Source organism: Vicia villosa, unplaced genomic scaffold (assembly GCF_029867415.1).
Source record: "Vicia villosa cultivar HV-30 ecotype Madison, WI unplaced genomic scaffold, Vvil1.0 ctg.001929F_1_1, whole genome shotgun sequence".
Lineage (NCBI taxonomy): Eukaryota > Viridiplantae > Streptophyta > Magnoliopsida > Fabales > Fabaceae > Vicia > Vicia villosa.
Window position 1 is genome coordinate 121,101 of NW_026705778.1, and position 22,983 is coordinate 144,083.

The window sequence follows — 22,983 nt, forward strand, 5'->3', positions numbered from 1 at the left end:
ACAAATTTTCATTTTTATCTACTTTTAATATAATAAAGTACAATACATATGAAATCCTTTCATTAACCCTCTAATCACCAATTTGAGGGTGATAATCGGGGACACAACGGTAATTGCATAAACCTTAATTAATTTAATTAGAAATATGTATCCCATAATCATTGCATTACTTTTCAGTTGTCCAATTTCTTTTCCATAATTAATATTACTGTCATGCTTTTGTAGATAGTTGTGCAAAGCTGCATGGAATACAGCAAAACCATTTGCACGCTTTTTCTCTTTGGTTGCTCAAGAAAATTTCACTTCTTCTATCATCCTTCTATATATATTATGGCTTTTGATTTCAAGCCCCAAACCCTACATTTGTCTTATCTTCCTCTCCTGTTTCCGCCCATCAATATTAGGTTTTTCTTTTTCACGTAGATTTTGTGCTACATCTTCCATGCCACACTGTTAGTTGTTTTTCTAAACGACTATTGTTTTAATCTATCTATTTTTCCATTTCTGCAGAATATGAGTCGTAAATTTGACTGCATAAAAGACATCAGCGACAAGAAGGAAACATGGAGATTGGCTGTTCGAATTATTGATCTATGGAGCGTTGTTAACAGTAAGGGTGCTGAACATCTGGAGATGGTTATCATGGATGCTGCGGTATAAGTATTTCATTTTCGTTTAATGTTGCATTTTTTTCATTATTAGCAAGCGATTTTTGGGATTAACCATATTTTTACATTTGTTGTTAGGGTGATCGAATTCAAGTTTTGATTCGGGCTGATCATACAGATAAGTGGAAATCAAGAATTCAAGAGAATATGACTTGCATAATCAACAACGGTACTGTATTTGATAACGATTTTCAGTGGAAGCTGTGTGACCATTCAAAGAAATTCGTGTTCCTTGGTGGTACGACCATGAAACACATGGATGTACAAAATATTCCTCCTCTGAAGTATTATTTCAAAGAGTTTTGCGAAATTAATGCAGGCAAATGTCATCTTAACAGACTTGAAGGTAGAAACAAACATTAAGCACGCTTTACTTCTTATAAGGATCCATTTACTTATAACATTTGCCATATTTGATCTCTTTTGCAGATATTATAGGTGTTGTACATGAGATAAACAATATGCAATCAAACACTCCAGGAAAGAAGACATTTGTGGCCCTCAGTCTCAAAATTTGAGGTATATTTGTTACCCTTAATCCTCTTTCAGTATTTATTTTTCGATTATTATGATTCAATGTAAATTTTTCTTAACCCAATTTTTATTTTAACATCTCAGCGGTGACATCATTAACTGCACATTATGGGAGAGCTATGGTACTAAGTTTTTGGAATATTATAATGACCCAACTAACACGGGTGCTATTGTCATCATACTAACCCATGCAATGATCAAGGATTCTCAGGGTTTGCTTTTATTTTTTTTTTCTGCTGTTGCCTTATCACATTTTTTCAACAATGATGTAAACTTTTTTTTTTCTTCAATCAGTATCCAATGCATGGAGTGGTTCAAAGCTGCTAATCAACGAAGACATCCAGGAGATTTCTGAGTTTTTGTCAAAGTATTAACATTAGGCAGTCTTTTATTTCAATTAGTTTTGCATGTTGATTCCAAATTATAGCATGGATTTATTATAATATTCCCAGGTTGCCTGCAAATGAGCAATCCCAAAAGCCTTCGCAATCTGCCAAATCCATGTCTCTTTGGTCTGGTGGATCTCAGTTTACAACACTTGAAAAATTTGTTCATAAGGCAAAGTGCATTCCTTTGAGTCAATTCTGCAAAATCAAACAAGTATAACTCAGAAATTCGTAAATGTATATTCAAGTTGTTAACAATTATCTATATGTATTTGTAATGCTTTTATTTTTATTTTTAGGACATGTTATGTGTTACTGTTGGAACTACCACGAAATTTTATGTATCCAAGCATGGTTGGTTTTACTATGGTTGCACAAAGTGCTCTGTGAAGGCTACTGATTTGAACAATCCATACCAGTGTGTGTGTGGCGAAAATGTACACAAACCCATACCAAGGTTGTTTGTTGTAATTATTTCTATTTATGACCTTTTAACCCTTTTTGTCTAAGATCACTCAATTATACCTGTATGTATTTATGTAATAGGTACAAAGTTGATATATATGTTTGTGACGGTGAATCAAAATTCCGATTTGTATTTTGGGATGCCGACTGTGAGCAGATTATAGGACAATCTGCTGATAGCATGCATAAATCAATGTTAGAGGTATGTTAATAATTTAGTTTCTTTGTAAAATAGTATAATATATGGTTTCTAACATTCTTTTGCAACTTTAGAATGGTGAAGATGATCCCATGGTTTATCCTGACGAGCTTGACATGTTGTTGGAAAAGAAAATGGCTTTGAGAGCTAAAGTACAGCCAACCTTTGGGCAAGCATCTGTTTGGAAGTTTTCTTATGATGAAGAATTTGTCAGTCAAATTGAAAAGGATTATATTGCTGATGAGGTTTTTCAGTTTATAGTAATCCGGTTGAATATCTTAAATTAACTGCAATCCAACTGTATTAATAATATCCTATTGTATAATACAGGCTCATAGTCTTCCTCCCATTCAAAATGCTGTTGCTGATCATGTTGATACTTCCATGGTATGTTATTTGATAATTGCAATGTTTTCATGCAAAACATGTATTTTATTCCATATTTTACTAAATCTGTTTACTACATTCGAAGGAGTCCTTATCTGCATTTGGAGAAAATGATCCTGACAAGAGTTTGGCCAATACCCCATCAAAGAGTGTTTCTCATGGTGTTGATGCTGAAGAATCGGATTGTCAGCTTTTAGGACTTACACAATATTCAGGAACCAAACCACCCAAAAAAGTGAAGATTGAACCAAATGCTTGAAGACTTCATCAACTTTTTTATTTTATGCATCCTATATCTAATTTGTTGGAACTTATAATCCTATGGTTTATGTTTTTTGGTTGTTAAATTTATGGGATGTATTGTTTTATTTACTTTGTGGTACTGCATTTTCTACCAACAAAGCTTTCACTCTTGGACAACATGTAGTTTTTGTATTCAAGCATTTTATTTAATTTCAATTTCGAGATTGCCATGGAATTATTTTGTTCAATTTTAATCAATGTCTTATTCTGAATTTAATGTTATGACAGAATTTTTGGGTTGTATTGATTCAAAATTATATCTTCTTTTGTTTATCACTATTGGACAAGATAGATGTGAGATATTTTTACATTTATGCCCAATCCAATTCTACTTTTACTTAATCATATTAGTTTACATAATATGATTCTAATATATGCTGCAGGTGAGATTTTGTTATTTAAATTTCTTATATAACAATTTAACCATCTTACAATCAACCTATATATTTTATTTACAAAATCATAATAACTAAATTATACAAGTTTAATTTGAACCATTTTTTTTCTTGCATATTTAGGGTTCTTTTTAAATATTGTATGAATTACTAAATCATGATCCTATTAATATTTTCAAAAACAGATATTCTCATCAACCAATATAACTTTTGCTATTCCATTATTTTTGAAACTAAACTTATAATAGTTTTTATTTATTCATGAAATATTTTCAAGAATCTCCCTTTTTTTACTCAAGCCACTTACTCACTCATTTCATTTATTACATGCTTTGGAAACTAGACAAGTTAAGTTTGTTTCACACTTTAAACAATCATCATTGCTTTTCTATCATGCTTTGGATGTTTAATGACACTTAACGTGTAATGCCAAGAATGATAATCATTACAATATCAAAACAAAATTGTGTATGAAAGAGATTAATTTATGACTATGCTAAGCGTGCAGATGAAAGTAAAGGACCAAACAAAGGCATCATTGCTAATATCAACTCCTACTATAATTATTACATATCCACATAACTTAAACATACATATATTATGGCTTTATATTCCTACCAAGTCTTTGTCCGAAAATCTGTCTAAACAAATCAAAAAAGCAGAAATATGGATGGTCTGAATCAAAAGGCTCTTGAAGATAAATGGTTTAGCAGTGTGTTAAGCAAAAAAAGATCAGCAGAAGCAAGACTTCATCGTAAACGTCAACTTCAATCCAAGAGAGCAAAGAAATTGAATGGACTGCAGAAGGAGAATGTAGGAAAGACTACCCCAATTAGTAGTCATGATAATGCTCATGCAAGAATTCCATTTTCTACCATCTCTCAGAACATTCCAAGTTCCAGCAATTCGGTTATAACAACTTTGCAGAAAACTCATGCTTCCTCAGTGATCAGCAGTCTTGCAAATTCGTTGAATAAAAAACGTCCAAGAGTGGTTACATGCAGAAACATCAATATGAGAGGGACGAATTTAAAGAATAGATTTGATAACGTTGTTGGTGAATGTGGTTCTACATCTTCAAAAAACTCTCCATTACATACTATTGAAATCAATGAACTTTTTGAAGATGACAACGAAGAGGATAATATGCATGATGATTCGTCAGAGAGTATGGTTTATTTATGGTAATGTACATTCTCAATTAATTTAAACACTAAACAAATTTCTAATTAACTTTGCATGTATCAATTTCCATAGGTTGGAGTTCAGACGACAGCATGGTTATGGACGAAGATGAAGAAGATATGGACAATCAAGCTGTAATGGTCAATGCACTACCATCAGGTTTTGTAACAATAATGTAATCATAGTCAGTAAATTTATATTGTTAAACATCCTCTCATCTGTTAACTTAGCTGTGCATTCATTTAGGAGATTTTTACGACATAGGTGATCCAGTGTTTGAATGTCCAAAATGTGGTGCAAACATGTGGTATTTAGAAAGGAAGACCAAGTGTCGGCAAACATTAAGTCCTAAGTTCACAATGTGTTGCGGGGATGGTAAAGTTCAAATTCCTCTGTTGAGAGAACCTCCACCGGTGTTACAGAAACTGCTGTTTGACCAAACAAACCCTGAATCAAAACTATTTCAACAACAAATACGTCTTTTCAACATGATGTTTGCATTTACGTCTCCGGGTGCTAAAATGGACAACCGTTTTAACAATGGTAGAGGTCCTCCAAATTACCGAATTCAAGGACAATCATGTCATCGTATAGGTAGCATGTTACCATTGCCAGGACAAAATCCCCGATTTGCACAACTCTATATATATGATACTGAACATGAAATACAGCATAGAGTAAACGGATTCAAGTATGTTTATTAATTACTTCGTGTATAATAATATGCTCTGTTTTATGCGATATGGACCATATACCATTTTTTTGTTTTCATTCTTTGCAGGACAAAAGACGGAATAGATCTTGACATAGTGAAAAAACTCTCTTCTATGTTATATCAACACAATGTTCATGCCCAGAGTTTTAAGATGGCAAGGGATATACTTTCCGAAGGCAATGTTTCTGACCTAAAGCTCCGTCTTATTTCCGAGCGACGCACCGATGGAAGAATTTATAATCAACCAACTGTTTCTGAAGTTGCTGCTCTAATTGTTGGTGATGTTGACACTGCTGAGAAGAGGGACATAATAATGCACAAACAGACTGGACAACTTCAAAGAATAGATGAATACCATACATCATATTTGGGATTTCAATATCCATTGCTTTTCCCTTATGGCGAAGATGGTTACAGGCCGAACATTAGACATCGTAATCAAGATTCCAACAATAGACGTAACTCAGAATCAATGACTGGAGTAGCCGACAACGAGGATGTTCCGTGGGAGCAAACAAATAAAAGAAATAGACTCACAATTAGAGAGTGGTTTGCATTTCGTATTCAAGCCAGAAAGAATGAGGCCCAAACGGTTATCAGATCAAGAAGGTTATTTCAACAGTTTTTGGTTGATGGTTATACAATGATGGAATCTGAGAGACTTCGATGGTTAAGAAAAAATCAATCTAAACTTCGGGTTGGAAAGTATAACTATCTAACAGATATCAGAACCAATGGACATACCGATGGTGCAAACACAGGGAAAAGAGTTGTCCTTCCATCGTCCTATGTTGGTAGTCGCAGATACATGGATCAACTTTACTTTGATGGAATGGCAATATGTAGTTATGTTGGATTTCCCGATCTATTCATAACGTTTACGTGTAATCCAAACTGGCCGGAATTGAAACGTGTACTTGCTTCTAATAATTTGACACCAGCAGATCGGCCGGACCTCATCACGAGAATATTTAAGATGAAATTCGATGAGTTACTGTCAGATTTGACAAAAAAAAGTTGTATGGGCAAAGTTCTTGCGTGTAAGTATTGATTCATTTCAAAACTGGTCATACATTATTTTGATTCTTAAACATCATTATTCATACTTTTTTTTTCTGTTGTAGATATGTACACAATTGAGTTTCAGAAAAAAGGCCTTCCCCACGCTCATATTTTGATATTTCTACATCCATCCAGCAAATATCCAACACCTGCTGATATTGACCGTATTATATCTGCCGAAATTCCGAACAAGGACACCGACGGAGACTTATATAACTTGGTAAAAAGTCACATGATTCACGGACCATGCGGAAACGCAAACCGGTCTTTGCAATGCATGAAGGATGGTAAATGTTCCAAATACTTTCCTAAAGACTTTCGGGCTGAGACAGTCGTCGATCAAGATGGTTATCCGGTTTACAGAAGAAGGGACAACGGTCACACTGTCATTAGGAATGGTATAGAGGTTGACAATAGATTTGTTGTTCCTTACAATGCAAAATTGTTGTTGAAGTTCAGAACTCATATTAATATGGAATGGTGCAATCAAAGCACATCCATAAAATATTTGTTTAAATACATCAACAAAGGCTATGATCGAATAACTGCTGCAATTGTCATGAATGAAAATGGATGTCCTATTGAGCGTCAAGATGTTGATGAAATCAAGCAGTATATTGACTGTAGGTATGTTTCTCCAAGTGAAGCATCTTGGAGGATTTATGGTTTCCCCATTCATGGAAGGAAACCAGCTGTGGAAAGATTACACTTCCATTGCGAAGGTCAACATTCAGTCTACTATACTGACATCAGCAATGTTTCCAATGTCCTTGAGAAACCAAGTGTAACTGAATCGATGTTTACGGCATGGTTTGAAGCTAATCAGAAATACACCGAAGCTCAATAGTTAACTTATAGCAATTTTGTTTCAAAGTTTGTATATGTCAAAAAGAAGAGAGAGTGGAAACCCAGGCAGAAGGGTTACACAATTGGCAGGTTAATTTGGGTTCCTCCAACTACAGGAGAATTGTACTTTCTCAGAATGATGCTTACACATGTGAAGGGCCCTCGAAATTATTCAGATCTGAAAATAGTTAACAACGTCAAGTACGATACTTTCCGTGATGCATGTTTTGCAATGGGTTTTATTGGGGATGATCGCGAATTTATAGCTGCTATTTCAGAGGCATTTCAGTGGGGTTCTGGCCACTATTTAAGATTGCTTTTTGTCCATATGTTGTTGTCAAGTAGCATTAACAGACCAAGGCATGTATGGAGCAAAACAAGGCATCTTCTATCTGATGGAATTCTTTACTCTCAGCAGACTATTGCCAACAACAGAGGTAACATGTAATTGAAGCAAAAATTAGATATCAACTTCATTAACTTCATTTTTTAAATAATTCTATTGCAAACTTCTGTTAAAATAGGTTTGAGGTTATAAGAACAAGAAATATACAATCTGACATTGATTGAGATAGAAAAGCTACTACAACGCAACCGTAAGAGCCTAAGCGACTTTCCTGGGATGCCAAAACCACAAGGATATGTTCCCGAAGAATTTGGCAACAAGCTTATTTACGAAGAGCGGAACTACAATCCCGATGAACAACTTCAAGAATTTAACATGCTGTATCTGAATCTCACAGGTTTCTTCACTGTCCATTTGAAATTTGTTATTAATGTAAAACCAAATTAATAATAGCATAGCATAGTATCTTATGATTGTTTAAGAATAATCTTCTAATTACCAACAGATGAACAAAGGGATGTATTTAAGCAAATCATGATGGCCGTGAATAACCAGAATGGAGGCGTGTTCTTTCTTTATGGTTACGGCGGTACAGGCAAAACCTATATGTGGAGAACACTAGCTTCTTATATAAGATCAAAGAAACAAATATGTCTGACAGTTGCTTCTTCTGGAATTGCCTCACTATTACTTCCAGGTGGCCGGACGGCGCATTCTAAATTCAAAATTCCGATTCCCACGCTTGAATCTTCCACATGCGACATAAACAAAGGGAGCGATAGAGGTGATCTACTAAAACTATCAAAGTTGATAATCTGGGACGAGGCTCCAATGTGTCACAAATTTTGTTTTGAGGCATTGGATAAAACTCTGAAGGATATCATGGGTGGATCCAAAGCATCAAATAAAATATTTGGAGGTAAGGTAATAGTCTTCGGCGGTGATTTCAGGCAAATTCTTCCAGTTATTCCAAGAGGCAGCCGCTCAGATATAGTTCATGCTACAATAAATTCATCATACATATGGGATCATTGCAAGGTTTTGAAACTCACAAAGAACATGCGACTACAGCAGTCGGCAAAATCCACCAGTTCTGCAGAGTTAAGACATTTCTCAGATTGGATTTTAACTGTTGGAGATGGGAAGATGTCAGAACCAAACGATGGTTACGCAGAGATCGACGTTCCTAAAGATCTGTTGATCTCTGATTTTGATGATCCCCTTGAGGCAATATTTGAAAACACCTATCCAAATTTTGATGTTAATTACAATAATGTGGATTTTCTACAGTCAAGGGCAATATTAGCTGGAACCATAGAGACTGTTGATCAAATCAATCAGTATATTTTAGAATTTGTTCCCGGTAATCAACATTTTTTTATAAGCTTTCGTTGTGTGTTTTATTTTTTCATGCCCAATATTATGTACGACAACAAATAACACTGTCAACCCGCAGGTCAAGAGAAAGAGTATTTAAGCTCGGATTCAGTTGATACAACAGACGGTGACGGCAATGATTCTTTTGATGTTTTAACTCCAGAATTTTTGAATGCCTTGCAAACTTCCGGTGTCCCCAATCATAAAATCAAATTGAAGATTGGTACTCCAATAATGCTTCTCAGGAATATTGACCAAGCAGAAGGCCTTTGCAATGGAACACGTCTCATTGTTACCAAATTGGCCGATCATGTTATAGAAGCAAAAATTATTTCTGGAAAGAACATTGGTGGTGTCGTATACATTGCACGAATGGACATAACTCCGACTCAATCACCATGGCCCTTCCGAATGACCAGAAGACAGTTTCCTATAATGGTATGCTACGCTATGACAATTAACAAATCTCAAGGTCAATCTTTAGATTTTGTCGGTATATATTTGCCAAGAAGCGTGTTCAGTCATGGTCAATTTTATGTGGCAGTATCAAGAGTAAAGAGCAAAAAGGGTCTAAAGATTTTAATTCACGACAAAGACAAACAACCATTGTCGGTCACGACGAATGTCGTTTTCAAAGAAGTCTTTGAAAATTTATAGTTGGACAATTAAATGTTCCATTCAATTAGTATTTTGAAGTTTTAAACGCCATGCACGTTAATCATTTCAAGTTCGGGAGTTTCTAATGAAAATCTTGAAGGATACTATGATTTTTTTGTAGATGCACAAATTTTTTTTTCTGTAATTGCAATATATGGTATATGCAACTCATGTATATCTATTTTTTTGCAATTCACACATTCTTCAATTATATATCATTAATCTAAAGCCATAGAGAAACAGAAACATGCTCTAAAAGAATTACATCATAAAAAGATCCACTTTTTAATAAAACACATATACCAAACAATATAACATTTGCATATTCTTAAGACTAAATCACTTTGTTACCAAACAATATAACATTTGCAACATCATTCATAGAAATTAATAGAGGTAAAACTAAATCACAGTCAACATAAATTCCATATTCTTAAACAAATACCATTCACAACACAAAGTCTAAAAATTAAAAACATCCAACCCAACACAAACTATAAAGATAAAAAACAACCAACCCAACACAGTACCTTCGTATTAAAACATACCAGCAACATCAATTCCTGTTCACTAACTGAACAAATATCAGATCTGAAAATGGAATCATTGAGAATTCCAGCACGTCTCCTGATTTAAGTTTTTTCTCTCTTGCAAAAGAGTACCATCCAAGCCCAATATGTATTTCATACTCATTCCTTCCGGCCCTAAGAATTACGCAGTGATATCCTTTTCCATCAACAAGATCTACCATCCTTATTGCATTCTGCGTCTTTCCAAAGCACGTCTTTGATATTTCCATAGGAATATTCTACAGAATTTATAACATGCATGATATGTAAATGAGTTGTACAAATATATACATAAATACATTAAATTTTTCAAGATATTTACCAGTGCATTTTGTCCATGCATGTTTGATTCTGTGACATGCTTCCTCCACTTTACTTCACCACTATAATCAGCCATGCATTCCTCTTCAGTAAGAAATCCATCGTTTATGAGAGTTTTTAACATTTTATCTTGCTCTTCGTCGAACTCTTTAATGATTTGACGTGCCCACTCAAGGGAGTCTCTTTCCGGATCACTTAAACATTATATACATTAGTATAATTATTCTACAAATTATAACAAAATTTTTTCGAATACAACTATTCATTATTTTTGTTGTTGTTAAGAACAGCAGTCATCTTAGTACAGATCTAACAAAAATCTTTAATAAATACTTAGTTATCAACTATACATCCCTAATTGAGATCAAGTTTTTCAGTGCATGCAAAAGTAGAGAAATCTGAATTATTTTTATGTCAGAAGAAATTTTCTATTAAGCATGCATTGTCTACTTACCTGCTGGAAGGAGAAGGAACAAATGGTACACCCCACTTCACCATCTCCAAAGTTTTAATGATAATAGAGCAAGATATTTTCATTTCTCAAAAACTTCCTATATATGCTCTTAGGTATACACTTACAGCTTGGGCCGTGGAACTTGATGGGCCTTTATTTTATAGGACATAAAAACCAAAACAAATTAAAATAATATTCATCATTATACTTTGTAACATGTATACATATATTGTAAACCATACATTATTACTTTTTTTAATTTTGTTATATATGTTTCAATATAAATCTTATTTTACTCGCAATACAACATAAATTAAATCATATTTTTTTTAATTATAAAAAACATCTATTTAAATATCCAATAGAGTATGGACTTATGTATTTTTGAAATATTTTTCACTTTCTTAACAAATACAGTAAAAAAAAGAATTCATATTCTAAATGACAGCATTGTAACAAAATAATAGTTTTCATATTCCAAACATATGATTCACATTAAAGTTAGGTGCCAAAATAGTTATCCATAACATACAAATAAACTTATAGATACCATAACAGCAGAATTATAAAAAAGATGTAACCATTAGAATTTAAACAAAAAAGATAGTTGAGTTTTGATAGAGTTAAGGAGCATTGCAGGAAAAGTTCAACACAAAATGCCATCCAACAACAAGATTTAAATTCCCCCATACATAAAGGAAAAAGAGTTTATACTGAAAACACTTAAACAACATAATGATTAGCAAGTTTCTTCCACAAATTTCCAAGACCCATCATTTCTTCTTCATCGTAACATAAATGAAAGTACCATGTCGGGCCAATTGACATGTAAGTTTGTCACCTCTCTTGAACCCTTTGGCCTTCACATATGCGTACCAGCCTTTAGTCATGTATTTCTCAGATGGACTTGGAACCCCGTTACGATATGCCGTCTTCACAGTACACTTGAATTGTTGAAGCAAATCACAATCTCTAATGGTTACCTCCTTCACAGTACTTGCCAAGCAGTCTATTGCTATCTGCTTAGGGAAATGCTGCAACAACACAGAGATTCCATTGATCAAACACTTGACATCAGCAAAGTATTAAAATACAAGGTAAATTTCGAGCATGCTTACCTGGACATTATCCTTCTTTACTCTTGAATTCTTTATAACAATATCCCAGCAGTAAGTTGGCTTTCCCCCCCACATTCTTATCCTAACATTTGAAACATTTTTGCCCTTTTTTGCAAGTTTCACAGTTCTTTTTGGTTTCCCGTTTGTAACAGCTCTTTTGTTGGCAGTCCTGCACTCAGCCTGCATATTTGTTCTCTTACCAAGGACACTTGCTTTGTTTGCAACTGTTTTCTCAACAACAATGTTGGAGTTCTCAGTGGTTTTGCTATTTGGTTGATTATCGTTCCCAGAGACAAGGGGAACATCATGTTGTTCAACCTTAACATTCCTTATAGGAACAGCTGTGTTGACGACATTGGAAACAACTACAGGGGCATTCTTTGAAGTTTCTGCAAATGTAACAGATTTCTTCGATTTTGTCCTATCTTTTCTAACAGACCTGGCACAAGATTGTTTTTCAGAACCATCTGCAACCTCATTCACGAGTTTCTCTATCTCAATCAATGCTGTCTCCTCACTGGAAGAACAGTTGTAACTCCGTTAGGACGTTTTGAAGGAGAAATAAACAATAATAACCCTAAGTCTTACTTAAATAAGCTTAAAATTTCAAGATTAACAACTTGAAAATAGATATAAGATGACAATCTGGACCGAAAATGAAAACTATTAGGAAATAATGAGTAACACTAACAGCCAAACAAAGATAAGTCAAACTTTCACAATATCCCGAAACGTGAATTTCAGAAATAGTAAGGGTTCTACTCCATTCACATCATTTTCTAAAACTCACACAAAACCATTTTATCATGCAGAATAAATCAAAAAACCCTAAAACCTAAATAGATCGGGGCTGGAAAAAATCCCAACAACTGAAATAGAGGAGGAAATAATGTTTCTGACCTCATGACACCTTCATCGTCGTCTGATATCCACCCATGCGTTGGCTTTCGTCCACCCCTCAGTGTCTTCATTTCTTAGTATCTCTTGAAGAAATGTCTGTTTTTTTTCTAAACAAGAGGAATGAAATCAGTAAAAGTGATGTAATGTGAATAGTCCAAAATATATAGTGACTATACCTTGCACGCTTCAGTTTCCCCATATTTCTTCAATAAATGACACCTATTTAATCAATCATAACTGTTCCCTATTATCCACGGTGTAACCAAAGCAATTACTAAACATTTGGAACAACGCTTTGTATTGTAACTAAAAAAATGCATTTATGTTATCAGCATCCGTTAACTTAAAAAATACATGCATACACTACTTTTTTTAGCTTTACCAATACCATGCAGTGTTTTTATATTTTTGTTCTCCTTTGTTTTGTTTTTTATTACCTCCTCTTTACCATATTTCCCGGAATTCTAAACTGCAAAAAAGTAAATAAGTATTTTTTTTATACCTATATAGTAGAATCCAATTTTTAGGGGCAATTATTAGATGTTATCAACTATTTTTAAATAAACTATTAGTTTATTTCATCAAATTTAATAGCAAAATAAAACTTATCACAACCAGAAATTAAGTCACATATTATTTTATAAATACTTAATATATAATTTTTTAAAATTGTAATGTATATGTTAGAGCAAATATTTCAAACAAAAATTGTCAAGTTATTTTTTTCGACTCACGTAATAATTAGGAATCAATAAATAATTTTTTAAAAAATACTATACCTATTTTTAAACACTTAATATTCTATTAAAAAAAAGTATAAATAATCTTAAACACTTAATCTTTTTAAAAAAATACCATACATAATATGTGCTTTCAGATGCTTTTTTCTCTACAATTTTATTATTACCAATTATATTGAACTGCAAATGTTGTTACAATATTACTTTCATGTAATGGTATCCTTATGTTTACTTTTCATACTATATATCATTAACACTTGGATCCTATTAACTTACACATCTTACACAAATTAAATAAATCTGAAAGCATAGCCACATTACAATAACAACACCAATTAAACTAAAGTAAACCATGATAATAATCATTTAAATGTTCAAGCATCGGTCCAAATCATAAAACTATGATATTGGAATTACAAAAAAGGTTATCAAACCATTGTCTGTTACAATTCAAATACAAACTATCAATATAACATAAAAAAAGTTCCAAAGATTACATTAAACTTCATTGATTTAAAACAAAATAACCCAGCAACATCATTCAAAACAAACTGCTGCTCTTCCAAAACTGCAAAACCACTTCATCCAGTCTAGCCATCAACACCTAAACCTGCATTACACAACAATCACAATTTCACAAAATGAACAGTAGCATACGGATCAACAAACAAATCATTTAATGTAGATATTACAATAGATTTTGTGTCTACAGAGATATTTCTAACCATTGTTTTAAGCTTCTTCACCAACTCTGCCCATATCATCCAGTCACTGTCATACAGAAGACAAACACAGACTTAATGCGTGGAATGGAATTAAACTCATCTAACCTAATATCATCTTCTTTCAATACAGTCGTTGAATAAAAATGTTATACCTTTCACTTTCAAAGGCGATCCTACCAAGATACACTGAATTGGACATCTCAACCATTCTGGGATTTATCTGCAGTCCCACACTTCCCATAACATCAGCTTCAAATTGAACGTCTTCCAATAAAGCAAAACCCAAACCAGCCCTAATTTCCTGATGCTTCCCCGACCATTTGATTCCAAGCATCTCATTCTGCCACACCATTGATATGTTCTTAATCTTACTCCCCCTTTCCCAGCCGCATGCAACATTGTTGATTGCATGTAAAGTCCACTCACTGCACAACCTGGTAATCCGCTGTTTCTTCGTTCTCAACCTCATTCGGAGTTGCTTGGATCTTTGCTTCATCCTTCGTTTTATCGCGAATCGTTTCACAGGGTCCTCAACGACAAGAAACTTCAATGACCTACATAAGAAACAAGCATCGAACAGACTCAGAATCCACAGAAAACAAACGAAATAAAAAGATTGGATTAAAAGAAGAAGATCAACCACCTGCAAGCTTTGGCTACTTGGGAGAAACTACCCATTTTTCTTCCAACTTTTTGCTTTACGGTTCGCCCTTTCTTACTTGAAGTGTGGGAGTTAACAAGTTTCTATCACCATATATACACAAAGGCCTATTACCTATTAGACTTCTCTTTAGTAGGTAAACTTGCAAGAGATTTTGGAAACTGGAGAAATCCATTTTTTCTGTGCATGCAGAACTAAATACAATCAACTCTTTTTAAGAGTATTAATTAATTCCACGTTATTTATATATGAGTCAATTTTTTTATTGTGTGGAAAAAGTAATATATTGATGTTTGTTTATTTTATAATGTAATCCAAAACTTAAAGTATTTCTTTTCATACAATATCACACGTTAAGATTCATTAACTTAAAAACTATAAAATAAAGAGTTCTATTTATTTTTTTCTCTTTCATAATTAATAATAATTGTTCATATTTATTTATTCATTTATTTTTTAAAGCTTAAGAAAAAAAAACAAAATTTTGGTATTATATAAAGTATTAATTCTTATAAATAAAAAATTATAATAGTCATACTAACTATATCATTAATTCATATAAATTGATTTAATAAATCACAATATAAAAAAGAAAACAATATTAACATAAAAACTATAAAATAAAGAGTTCTAATGTTTTTTTTTCTCTTTCATAATTAATAATAATTGTTATTGTGTTCTAATTATTTATTTTTGTTTTTTTCATACATATTTCAGATTTAATTCGTAATATTTACGATTTAATTATTTTTATTTATATACATATTTCATTTTGTTTAATATAATTATTTAACCATAACAATATTATATTTATTTAATATTTATAATGTAGTCCACAAATTTTAATAATTTTTTTTGATACATTATCAAACATATAAGATTACTTAATATAAAAAAATATTACATCTATGTTCAAATGTTCTTTTCCTCTCTATCGTAAATATTATTAATAATTTTTTTATTCTAATTATTTATTTATTTATTATTTTTTTCTGTCAAAATATTTCATTTTTATTTATCAATCATTATGATATGTTGATTATTGTTTATATACATATGTCGTTTTTTTTTAAATTTATTATTTAACCATAAAAATATTATATCTATTTGATTTTTATACCGACTTTACGTGACCCGTGCGGGCGCACGGGTCCTTTACTAGTTGGTGAGAATATCTCATTCAACTTGTTGGTTCCATGTTAGAAAATTGTTAACATGTAACTTGATGGGCAATTTAGGGTCAAACACACTGTTGTTAGATGAGCTCGAATTAGAGAACTGTGTAATGATGTTCAAAGAATTTGATTTGATACTTGTGGATTTTGTAGCGAGCCGGTGAGTTCGTCCTTGGATAAGGAATGATTGTTACAATGGTGGTAAAGATTCTAGTAAGTTAGGTTTTTTTGAAGCTGAAGGATAATATCCACATCAATTATTGAATAAATTTGAAAAAAAAACATATATATATATATATATATATATATATATATATATATATATATATATATATATATATATATATATATATATATATATATATATATATATATATATATATATTTGTTTATGATAGGAAATCAATAGAAAATGTTATATCACATTATATATATATATATATATATATATATATATATATATATATATATATATATATATATATATATATATATATATATATATATATATATATATATATATATATATATATATATATATATATATATATATATATATATATATATATATATATATATATATATATATATATATATATATTTGTTTATGATAGGAAATCAATAGAAAATGTTATATCACATTATAACCTTTTCACAAAATATTACTTTTCACACCTTAACATAAATTTCCATTCCTATAAGAATCTACCATTCTTAGATTAGGTCAACTACTTCATTAATGAATCAAATAAGAAAAGTGTTAAAATAGGAGTGGAAATAAGTCAGGTTAAAAGGGACCTACGGTTTAGCCTATATAGGCTGTCTGGCTAGACTTTTTTTAAATAGAAAAGGCCTAGACATTTTTATAAGTCTATTTAGCTAAAAAGACTAGGCCACATGCTATATAAAAAGTCTTTTAAATCTATTAGGTCAGTCTATTTAAATAAATATGAATAATTTTACTATTATTATTATATTATATTTTATATTTTTAATTAAAATATAAATATATATATCTTATTTATCTTTAATAAATAATAAAAATAAGATGAAAAAATCTTATGAGTTCTCTAGTATCATAAAACTTATACTACTAGGGAAACTCAAATAGGTCAACATAAAAAAATATTTAGTCTAGTTGATATTTTAATTTGTTAGGCTATATAAACTTTAGTTGAATAACTTATTTACAAATGTTTAAATGAAATAGACTTTTAAGTAGGCTATTAGGCCAATCAGACCTTCAAAAATGTCAGACTCATGCTAAAAGAATAAGTCTATGATAAACTTTGAATTTTTTAGCAGGTCAGACTCAAGCTTGGTAAAGTCTAACTCGGTTCAATCTATTTCTCCGCAAATTGAAGTTGCTTGCTCTTTGATCCCCGGTTTTGGTTTGCTAGGAACATAAGATGAGAATATACATGTTAGCGTAACAATTTCAAACGACATGAAAAATCTTCGTCTATACAAAATTTCTACAAAGATTATGTAAAGTTCAACGTGGATGTTGACTTAGAGGTTGACAATTGGGAGTTGGTACTGCATGGTTTTATTTTAAAATATCATCATCCACGATTGCACTGCAATATTGTTGTCTCGTCTCTGCAATAACGTTGCACATAATTGCTGTAATATGGTCTAATAGGAAGTATGACTTAATTCCGTTTAAAAATTTAAAAAACTGAAATTCGTCACTTTCAGTCTTGTTGATGCTCTGCTCTGTAGTATTGTCTTATTGGCATCCATGCTTGGCTAAAACATAATAGCAGCTGAATGTAATATTGTATAAGTCTTGCAAATATGAAAAGAACAAAACAGGTACTGAAGTAAGATGTTATATGGAATGTCATGACTTCAACCATGACAATGCGCCTGCAGAACTGAGGAAGGAAGATTCAGTTTGATTTAAAACAGATACAGAATATTTTATGTGAATATTATATAATCCTATGTGGCGCATATTTAAAGGTCAAAGTATCAAGTCAGAATATTGAAGAATCAAACCTGAAGATTGAAGATTCAATGGTTTCTAATTTAGGAGATAAATTAGGAAACTTATGATTGAAGACCTTACTTGTAGCAGAAGAAATCTGCTGATTTGTAACAGCAAGGAGTCCTGCGATTTTAAGCCCAAGTCCAACTGGGATCAGGTTATAAATAGAAACCTTTGTAACCTAATATAGAGAGGCTAAGAGCCAGAGATAGGGAAATGTAGTCTCCAGGGTTAGCCGTTTATGTAAACCACCCGGTTTGTGGGATGGTCACTGATTTGTACCTCAAAGCCTATAGGTTAGAGGTTTGTTTTACTCACTCAGAAGCTGTGATGCAACGAGTGAAGTTTTGTTCTTGGAGAAAGCTTGTAAGAAACTTCAAGTTAACGTTGTTTTTTTGTTTGTGCTTAGAGTGTTGGAAATTAGGCCGTCGATGCAGTGGGTGAGTTGTTGACTACTAGACATCATTGCTGTGATTGGGAGTGGAATGGAGATATTCCATATTTAGGGAGAACCTAGGTTGAGGGGTCATTGGGTAGTGATTAAGTGAGGAGGGGTAAACGGCGTGTTTAACTCTGAATTGATACTATTGATAGTGAATTTCATCCCTGGCTTGGTTGCCCCAGAGTAGGTTAGTTAGAACCAAACTGGGTGAACAATTCTCTGTATTGTTTATGTTTCTGCATTGTTTATTTGTTTGTTCAGTTTGGATGTCATAACATCGAGTTTGACATCGAGCGTGTGTTACTAGAATTTTCAAATGGTATTAGAGCAGGCATCCTGTCTGTTTCTGGATGAGGTCCATGGGAGATACTTTCTAGTTGCTGGAGGTAGAAGATTTTTTGAACATTCCTGTTCATATTGTATGGTCCCTAGAAGTGGTGAATGAACCTATGTGTGGAAGACTGAACCAATCTGACCAAAACAGGTGTACTCTCTTGGAAAGAGAAGATGGTGTTGCTGGATCCAAGGATATCGAAAGACTTCATGCGGGAGTGAAGAATTTGTATTGTTCTATTCAGCATATAGCAAAGTACAGAGAAAAAGAGTATTAAAACCTTCATGCGGGAGTGAAGTTAATGATAAGGTAATCTTTGTGCTTATCTGTTTCTTTCTGGTCAGAATATTGGTTAGGTCTTGTTGTGTTGCTTGGAGAAGAAGCAAGCATATTGTTGGATTCTTCAGCTTCAATCCTTAAGTTGTCATGCTTACCACTGGTTCGTGGAGTAAGCATTGTGTAATCTCTGTTGATATATGGCCACTTTCCGCTGCATAGCATCTGATGCGAAATCCTATCTTTGAAAGAAGATTTCTAGGGTTATATGGTTTTCAACAGAGTTTGTAGCAGATTCTTCAGCTTTAGTGCAAGTGTCAAAGATACTTGGGATCTCTCTCAAGTCCACTCATAAAGGCATAGTTATTAAAGTTGAAGAGGTTCAATTGATCATTGCTCCTCATATTCGTCTGCAAAGTTATTTGATGGTCTTCAAGATTGTCAAGTATGGTGTGTTCCAAGGAAAAAGGAACTGGTGATATACTGGCATGCAGCTACCAGTGGAAGAACAGATGTTCTGGTGCTAAACTTATGTAGTGTGAGTACATTTGTTTGGAACCCACTCCTGATTTGGAAGAGGAGACATCTGTTTTGAGTGTTGATTGGTCAGAATACAATTAACTGAACCTTCCATCGCAATTGTCAGTTTATTTCGGGCATATGTATGGGAATGTGGAAGTAAAGCTCAGTGCAAGATGAGCTTATATCTGGTATGTTCTTCTGATCAAAGGAACCAGATACGTGGATTGGTTTTTTTAACCATAGAACAGTTAGTGGTGAAAACTGAATACTGTGTCTCTTTCACAGTGAAATATGGTTTTGAATATTGTGTGATGACTTAAGGGAATCAGATTACTGTGAAGAATCTGAGTTGTTTTCAAGTGTTATGTCATAATTGAATCTGTTCCAGAAACCTTATTGAGGGAATCTCCTCTGTGGGTACAGATTGTGGCATCCATTATCTCAAAATCAGAATGAAAGTCTGAAGAAAAGTTTATAGAGATATGGCATATATTATCCCTTAATCATGAGTGATGTGTAGCTGAGTTGATGGTGTTTGTCGTGCTTTCTCTGTCTTTCCCCAAGTGTCATAAAAGAGATGTTGAGTGTGAAATCCAAAAAGTCTTAATGAATGATGTCATAACAGATGTTGAAACATCATTTCCAAGAAGAATGTTCTTATGTATGAAGAAAAAATCATTTAGAAGGATCTGGTGTGAGCAGTAAATTCTATCTGAGTGACTAATAGGTGCTTTGACGGGAGACTTAGTACTTATTGAATATACAACCTGAATACAATACTCATATACTCTTTCGGGAGCTAAGTATGTGTATGAAGTATCCATGGTCTGGTTTGAACTATGTATCTATTGTAGTTCTGTGTTATCTTCTTTTAAGCATTAAGAAGGGCAATGGCTGGCTGGTGAGTTGATTCAAGTAGAAGTAACATATAGAAGATGATAAATATCTTGATGGGAGCTGGATATTAACATCTACTATGTGATCATTTGAAGAAGAAGATGTATGTGATGCTTTGTTTGTTACATCACAACACTTGAAGACACCAGTAAAGTTTAGATTCAGACCTATCTGTTGAAGACATGTTCAGGGCTATTCAGAAGTTCCTTCTATTTCAAGGTACAAGAAGTGCCAGTCTGGATCTTGTGTAGCAAGAAACCTAAGGATTCCAAACTTGGAAAGGGTGGAAAGTTCCAAATTAAGAATGCTTCAAGGGTAAGGACAATCATTCAAAACATCCTTATGTTGTAATTCTCAGGGGGAGTATGAAGTAAGACAAGACATCAACCAGTGTAGGTAAAGGAACACTCAAATGAATGGATGAGATTTTAAGTCTGATAAACTAATGTCTTGTGTGATGTCACAACATCACTATATGTGAAGGATGAAGTAGCAACATTAATGTCTGAAGTGACAGTTCTGACTTAATGTGGATTAGAATGGGCAGATTCTGATCTTGGTGATTGTAACATGTTCTGGCAATACGTGTTTACTTTCATGATAAAGACATCATTAGTGAGTATGACTATGAAGACAGAAGTTTGGTGAGATGATCAACATAGCTGAAGATAAAAGAGGATTCTTCTAGTTCTATCAAGGAGAATTTCAATTTGTCTTGGCAGACCATGATCTGATTGAAACATGGCAGGGTTATGATCAACAGTGAAAGAAGTGGCAGTTCTTTATGTTGAGTCGGTGGCAACCTTTCTATGGAAACATCTAGTGTCAAAGGCTCATCAGTTGAATATTTCAGGTGAAGATAAGGTGGTAGACTTGAATCTGTTGCAGAAAGAGAAGTAGAGTTAGTCGAATGTACTGAACAGCTCAGTTGTATCCTAATTTTATACAAGATGTTATAACATCTAATTTCTGGTGGAAGTATTTAGTGTAAGGGACAATTTGCTATAGTGAGTGTGTTCAACAAGATTGTTGAACAGAGGGTGCGGCTCTTGAAGATATGAAGATGAGTCTTATATTTTCCATTCATCATTACAATTTTTCCTTGGAGAAGCACAAACTATCTCAGATAGGGGGAGTGACTTCTTAAGTTCAATATATAATTCTAGAAAATTATCTTGGTCTGTTATACTCTACCATCATAATGAAGATGTTCCAAGTCAGCAGAAGCTTTTTCAACTCAGTTAGAGGGAGTTTCTTAAGAAAAGGTTTATATAAAAAGGTGTATCATTACAGCCAGTTATCCGGGAATGGTTGAATCTAACCATGTGCATCTGGTATCCACAATTCTTTATCAGGTCTAGTGGCTGCATGTCAACAAGTTTTGGGAGGCTCTTCACAGTTGCAGTTAACAGTCTCAAGGTGATCAGAACAACAGAAGTCTATGACTAGTGAGTCAGTAGTGTAAGTGGGAGGTCTATTACTTGGTCCAAATGATGCTCTGTCTTAATCTTTTACGGAATCTTGGGCTATGGGCCTGAAGGAAAGAAAAGTGATAGTGTCTGACATGATGTCATGACATGTTTTAAGACATTGAATCTTCAAACGTCAAACAAGGAAAATTGCATTGAGTTTATTTCTTCTCGTCAGTGGCCGGTGTAAAGTTCAATTAATGACTATGCTTGTGCTGGATTAAAGATAACTCATATCAGAAGAAAACAGTCAAAAACTGCTTTGGAAAGAGTAATTGCTTTTGGAACTGTTTCCTAATTAATCGATTGACCATTGAATAAGACCAAAGACCATCGTTACTACCTATGATCTCAAATGGCTATAAATTAGCATCTTCGCAGCAGGCTTCAGAGATCTAATCTCTCAAGATGTGTTTCGTGTGTGTTCGTGTTGGGTGTGTGCAGGTTTGGTATTATGATGGGTTCATTTACCAAAACCTGTCCAGAAAAACACAGGGTGGGGAAATCATGTGTCTCTACCAATGGTGTTACAGCAATAGCAACAAGAATGTTCCTCCTTATTTAGCCTTCGATAATGGAGTCATTTTAGTTGTGATTTGTGATCTGAGTTATGAACACAATTGTGATTTGTGTTCTGAGTTACGAGGAAGGATGGCAGGAACTCATTCAAGCTTCATCTTAGACCTCGAGCTAGAAGGAGTGGGTTTTTAGATTGTCACCAATAGTCCTCGTAGACAAAGGCCACCATCCATCGTCCTCCTCATGTACGAGTGTTACATAAAGGTGTTGAACTGCAGAGGTATGAAATTGGTTCAAGCTTTGTCATATTATGGCTAAAAAGGGGGAGAGATGGTACATAGCA

The 22,983-nt window shown here is 33.3% G+C and overlaps 4 protein-coding genes across 4 annotated transcripts; all 4 read left to right on the forward strand.

The window, feature by feature from the left end:
- The first annotated feature begins 280 nt into the window (after positions 1 to 280).
- On the forward strand, positions 281 to 1,186 carry LOC131637141 (uncharacterized). Its single transcript, XM_058907731.1, has 4 exons — positions 281 to 404; positions 511 to 654; positions 747 to 1,014; positions 1,098 to 1,186. The coding sequence occupies exons 2-4, from the start codon at positions 514 to 516 to the stop codon at positions 1,184 to 1,186; spliced, it is 498 nt and encodes a 165-aa protein (XP_058763714.1). The 5' UTR covers positions 281 to 404; positions 511 to 513.
- Positions 1,187 to 1,282: 96 nt separating this feature from the next.
- Positions 1,283 to 3,074, forward strand: LOC131637152 (uncharacterized). Its single transcript, XM_058907739.1, has 8 exons — positions 1,283 to 1,414; positions 1,497 to 1,569; positions 1,655 to 1,802; positions 1,888 to 2,045; positions 2,135 to 2,255; positions 2,327 to 2,497; positions 2,583 to 2,639; positions 2,725 to 3,074. Exons 1-8 carry the CDS (start codon positions 1,396 to 1,398, stop codon positions 2,896 to 2,898), a joined length of 921 nt encoding a protein of 306 aa, XP_058763722.1. The 5' UTR covers positions 1,283 to 1,395; the 3' UTR covers positions 2,899 to 3,074.
- A 929-nt stretch (positions 3,075 to 4,003) lies between these two features.
- LOC131637142 (uncharacterized) lies at positions 4,004 to 7,146 on the forward strand. The gene is made up of 5 exons (XM_058907732.1): positions 4,004 to 4,505; positions 4,595 to 4,681; positions 4,769 to 5,213; positions 5,304 to 6,277; positions 6,362 to 7,146. Exons 1-5 carry the CDS (start codon positions 4,004 to 4,006, stop codon positions 7,144 to 7,146), a joined length of 2,793 nt encoding a protein of 930 aa, XP_058763715.1.
- A 135-nt stretch (positions 7,147 to 7,281) lies between these two features.
- Positions 7,282 to 9,525, forward strand: LOC131637143 (uncharacterized). The gene is made up of 4 exons (XM_058907733.1): positions 7,282 to 7,582; positions 7,685 to 7,888; positions 7,997 to 8,854; positions 8,948 to 9,525. The coding sequence occupies exons 1-4, from the start codon at positions 7,282 to 7,284 to the stop codon at positions 9,523 to 9,525; spliced, it is 1,941 nt and encodes a 646-aa protein (XP_058763716.1).
- The last annotated feature ends 13,458 nt before the right edge of the window (positions 9,526 to 22,983 follow it).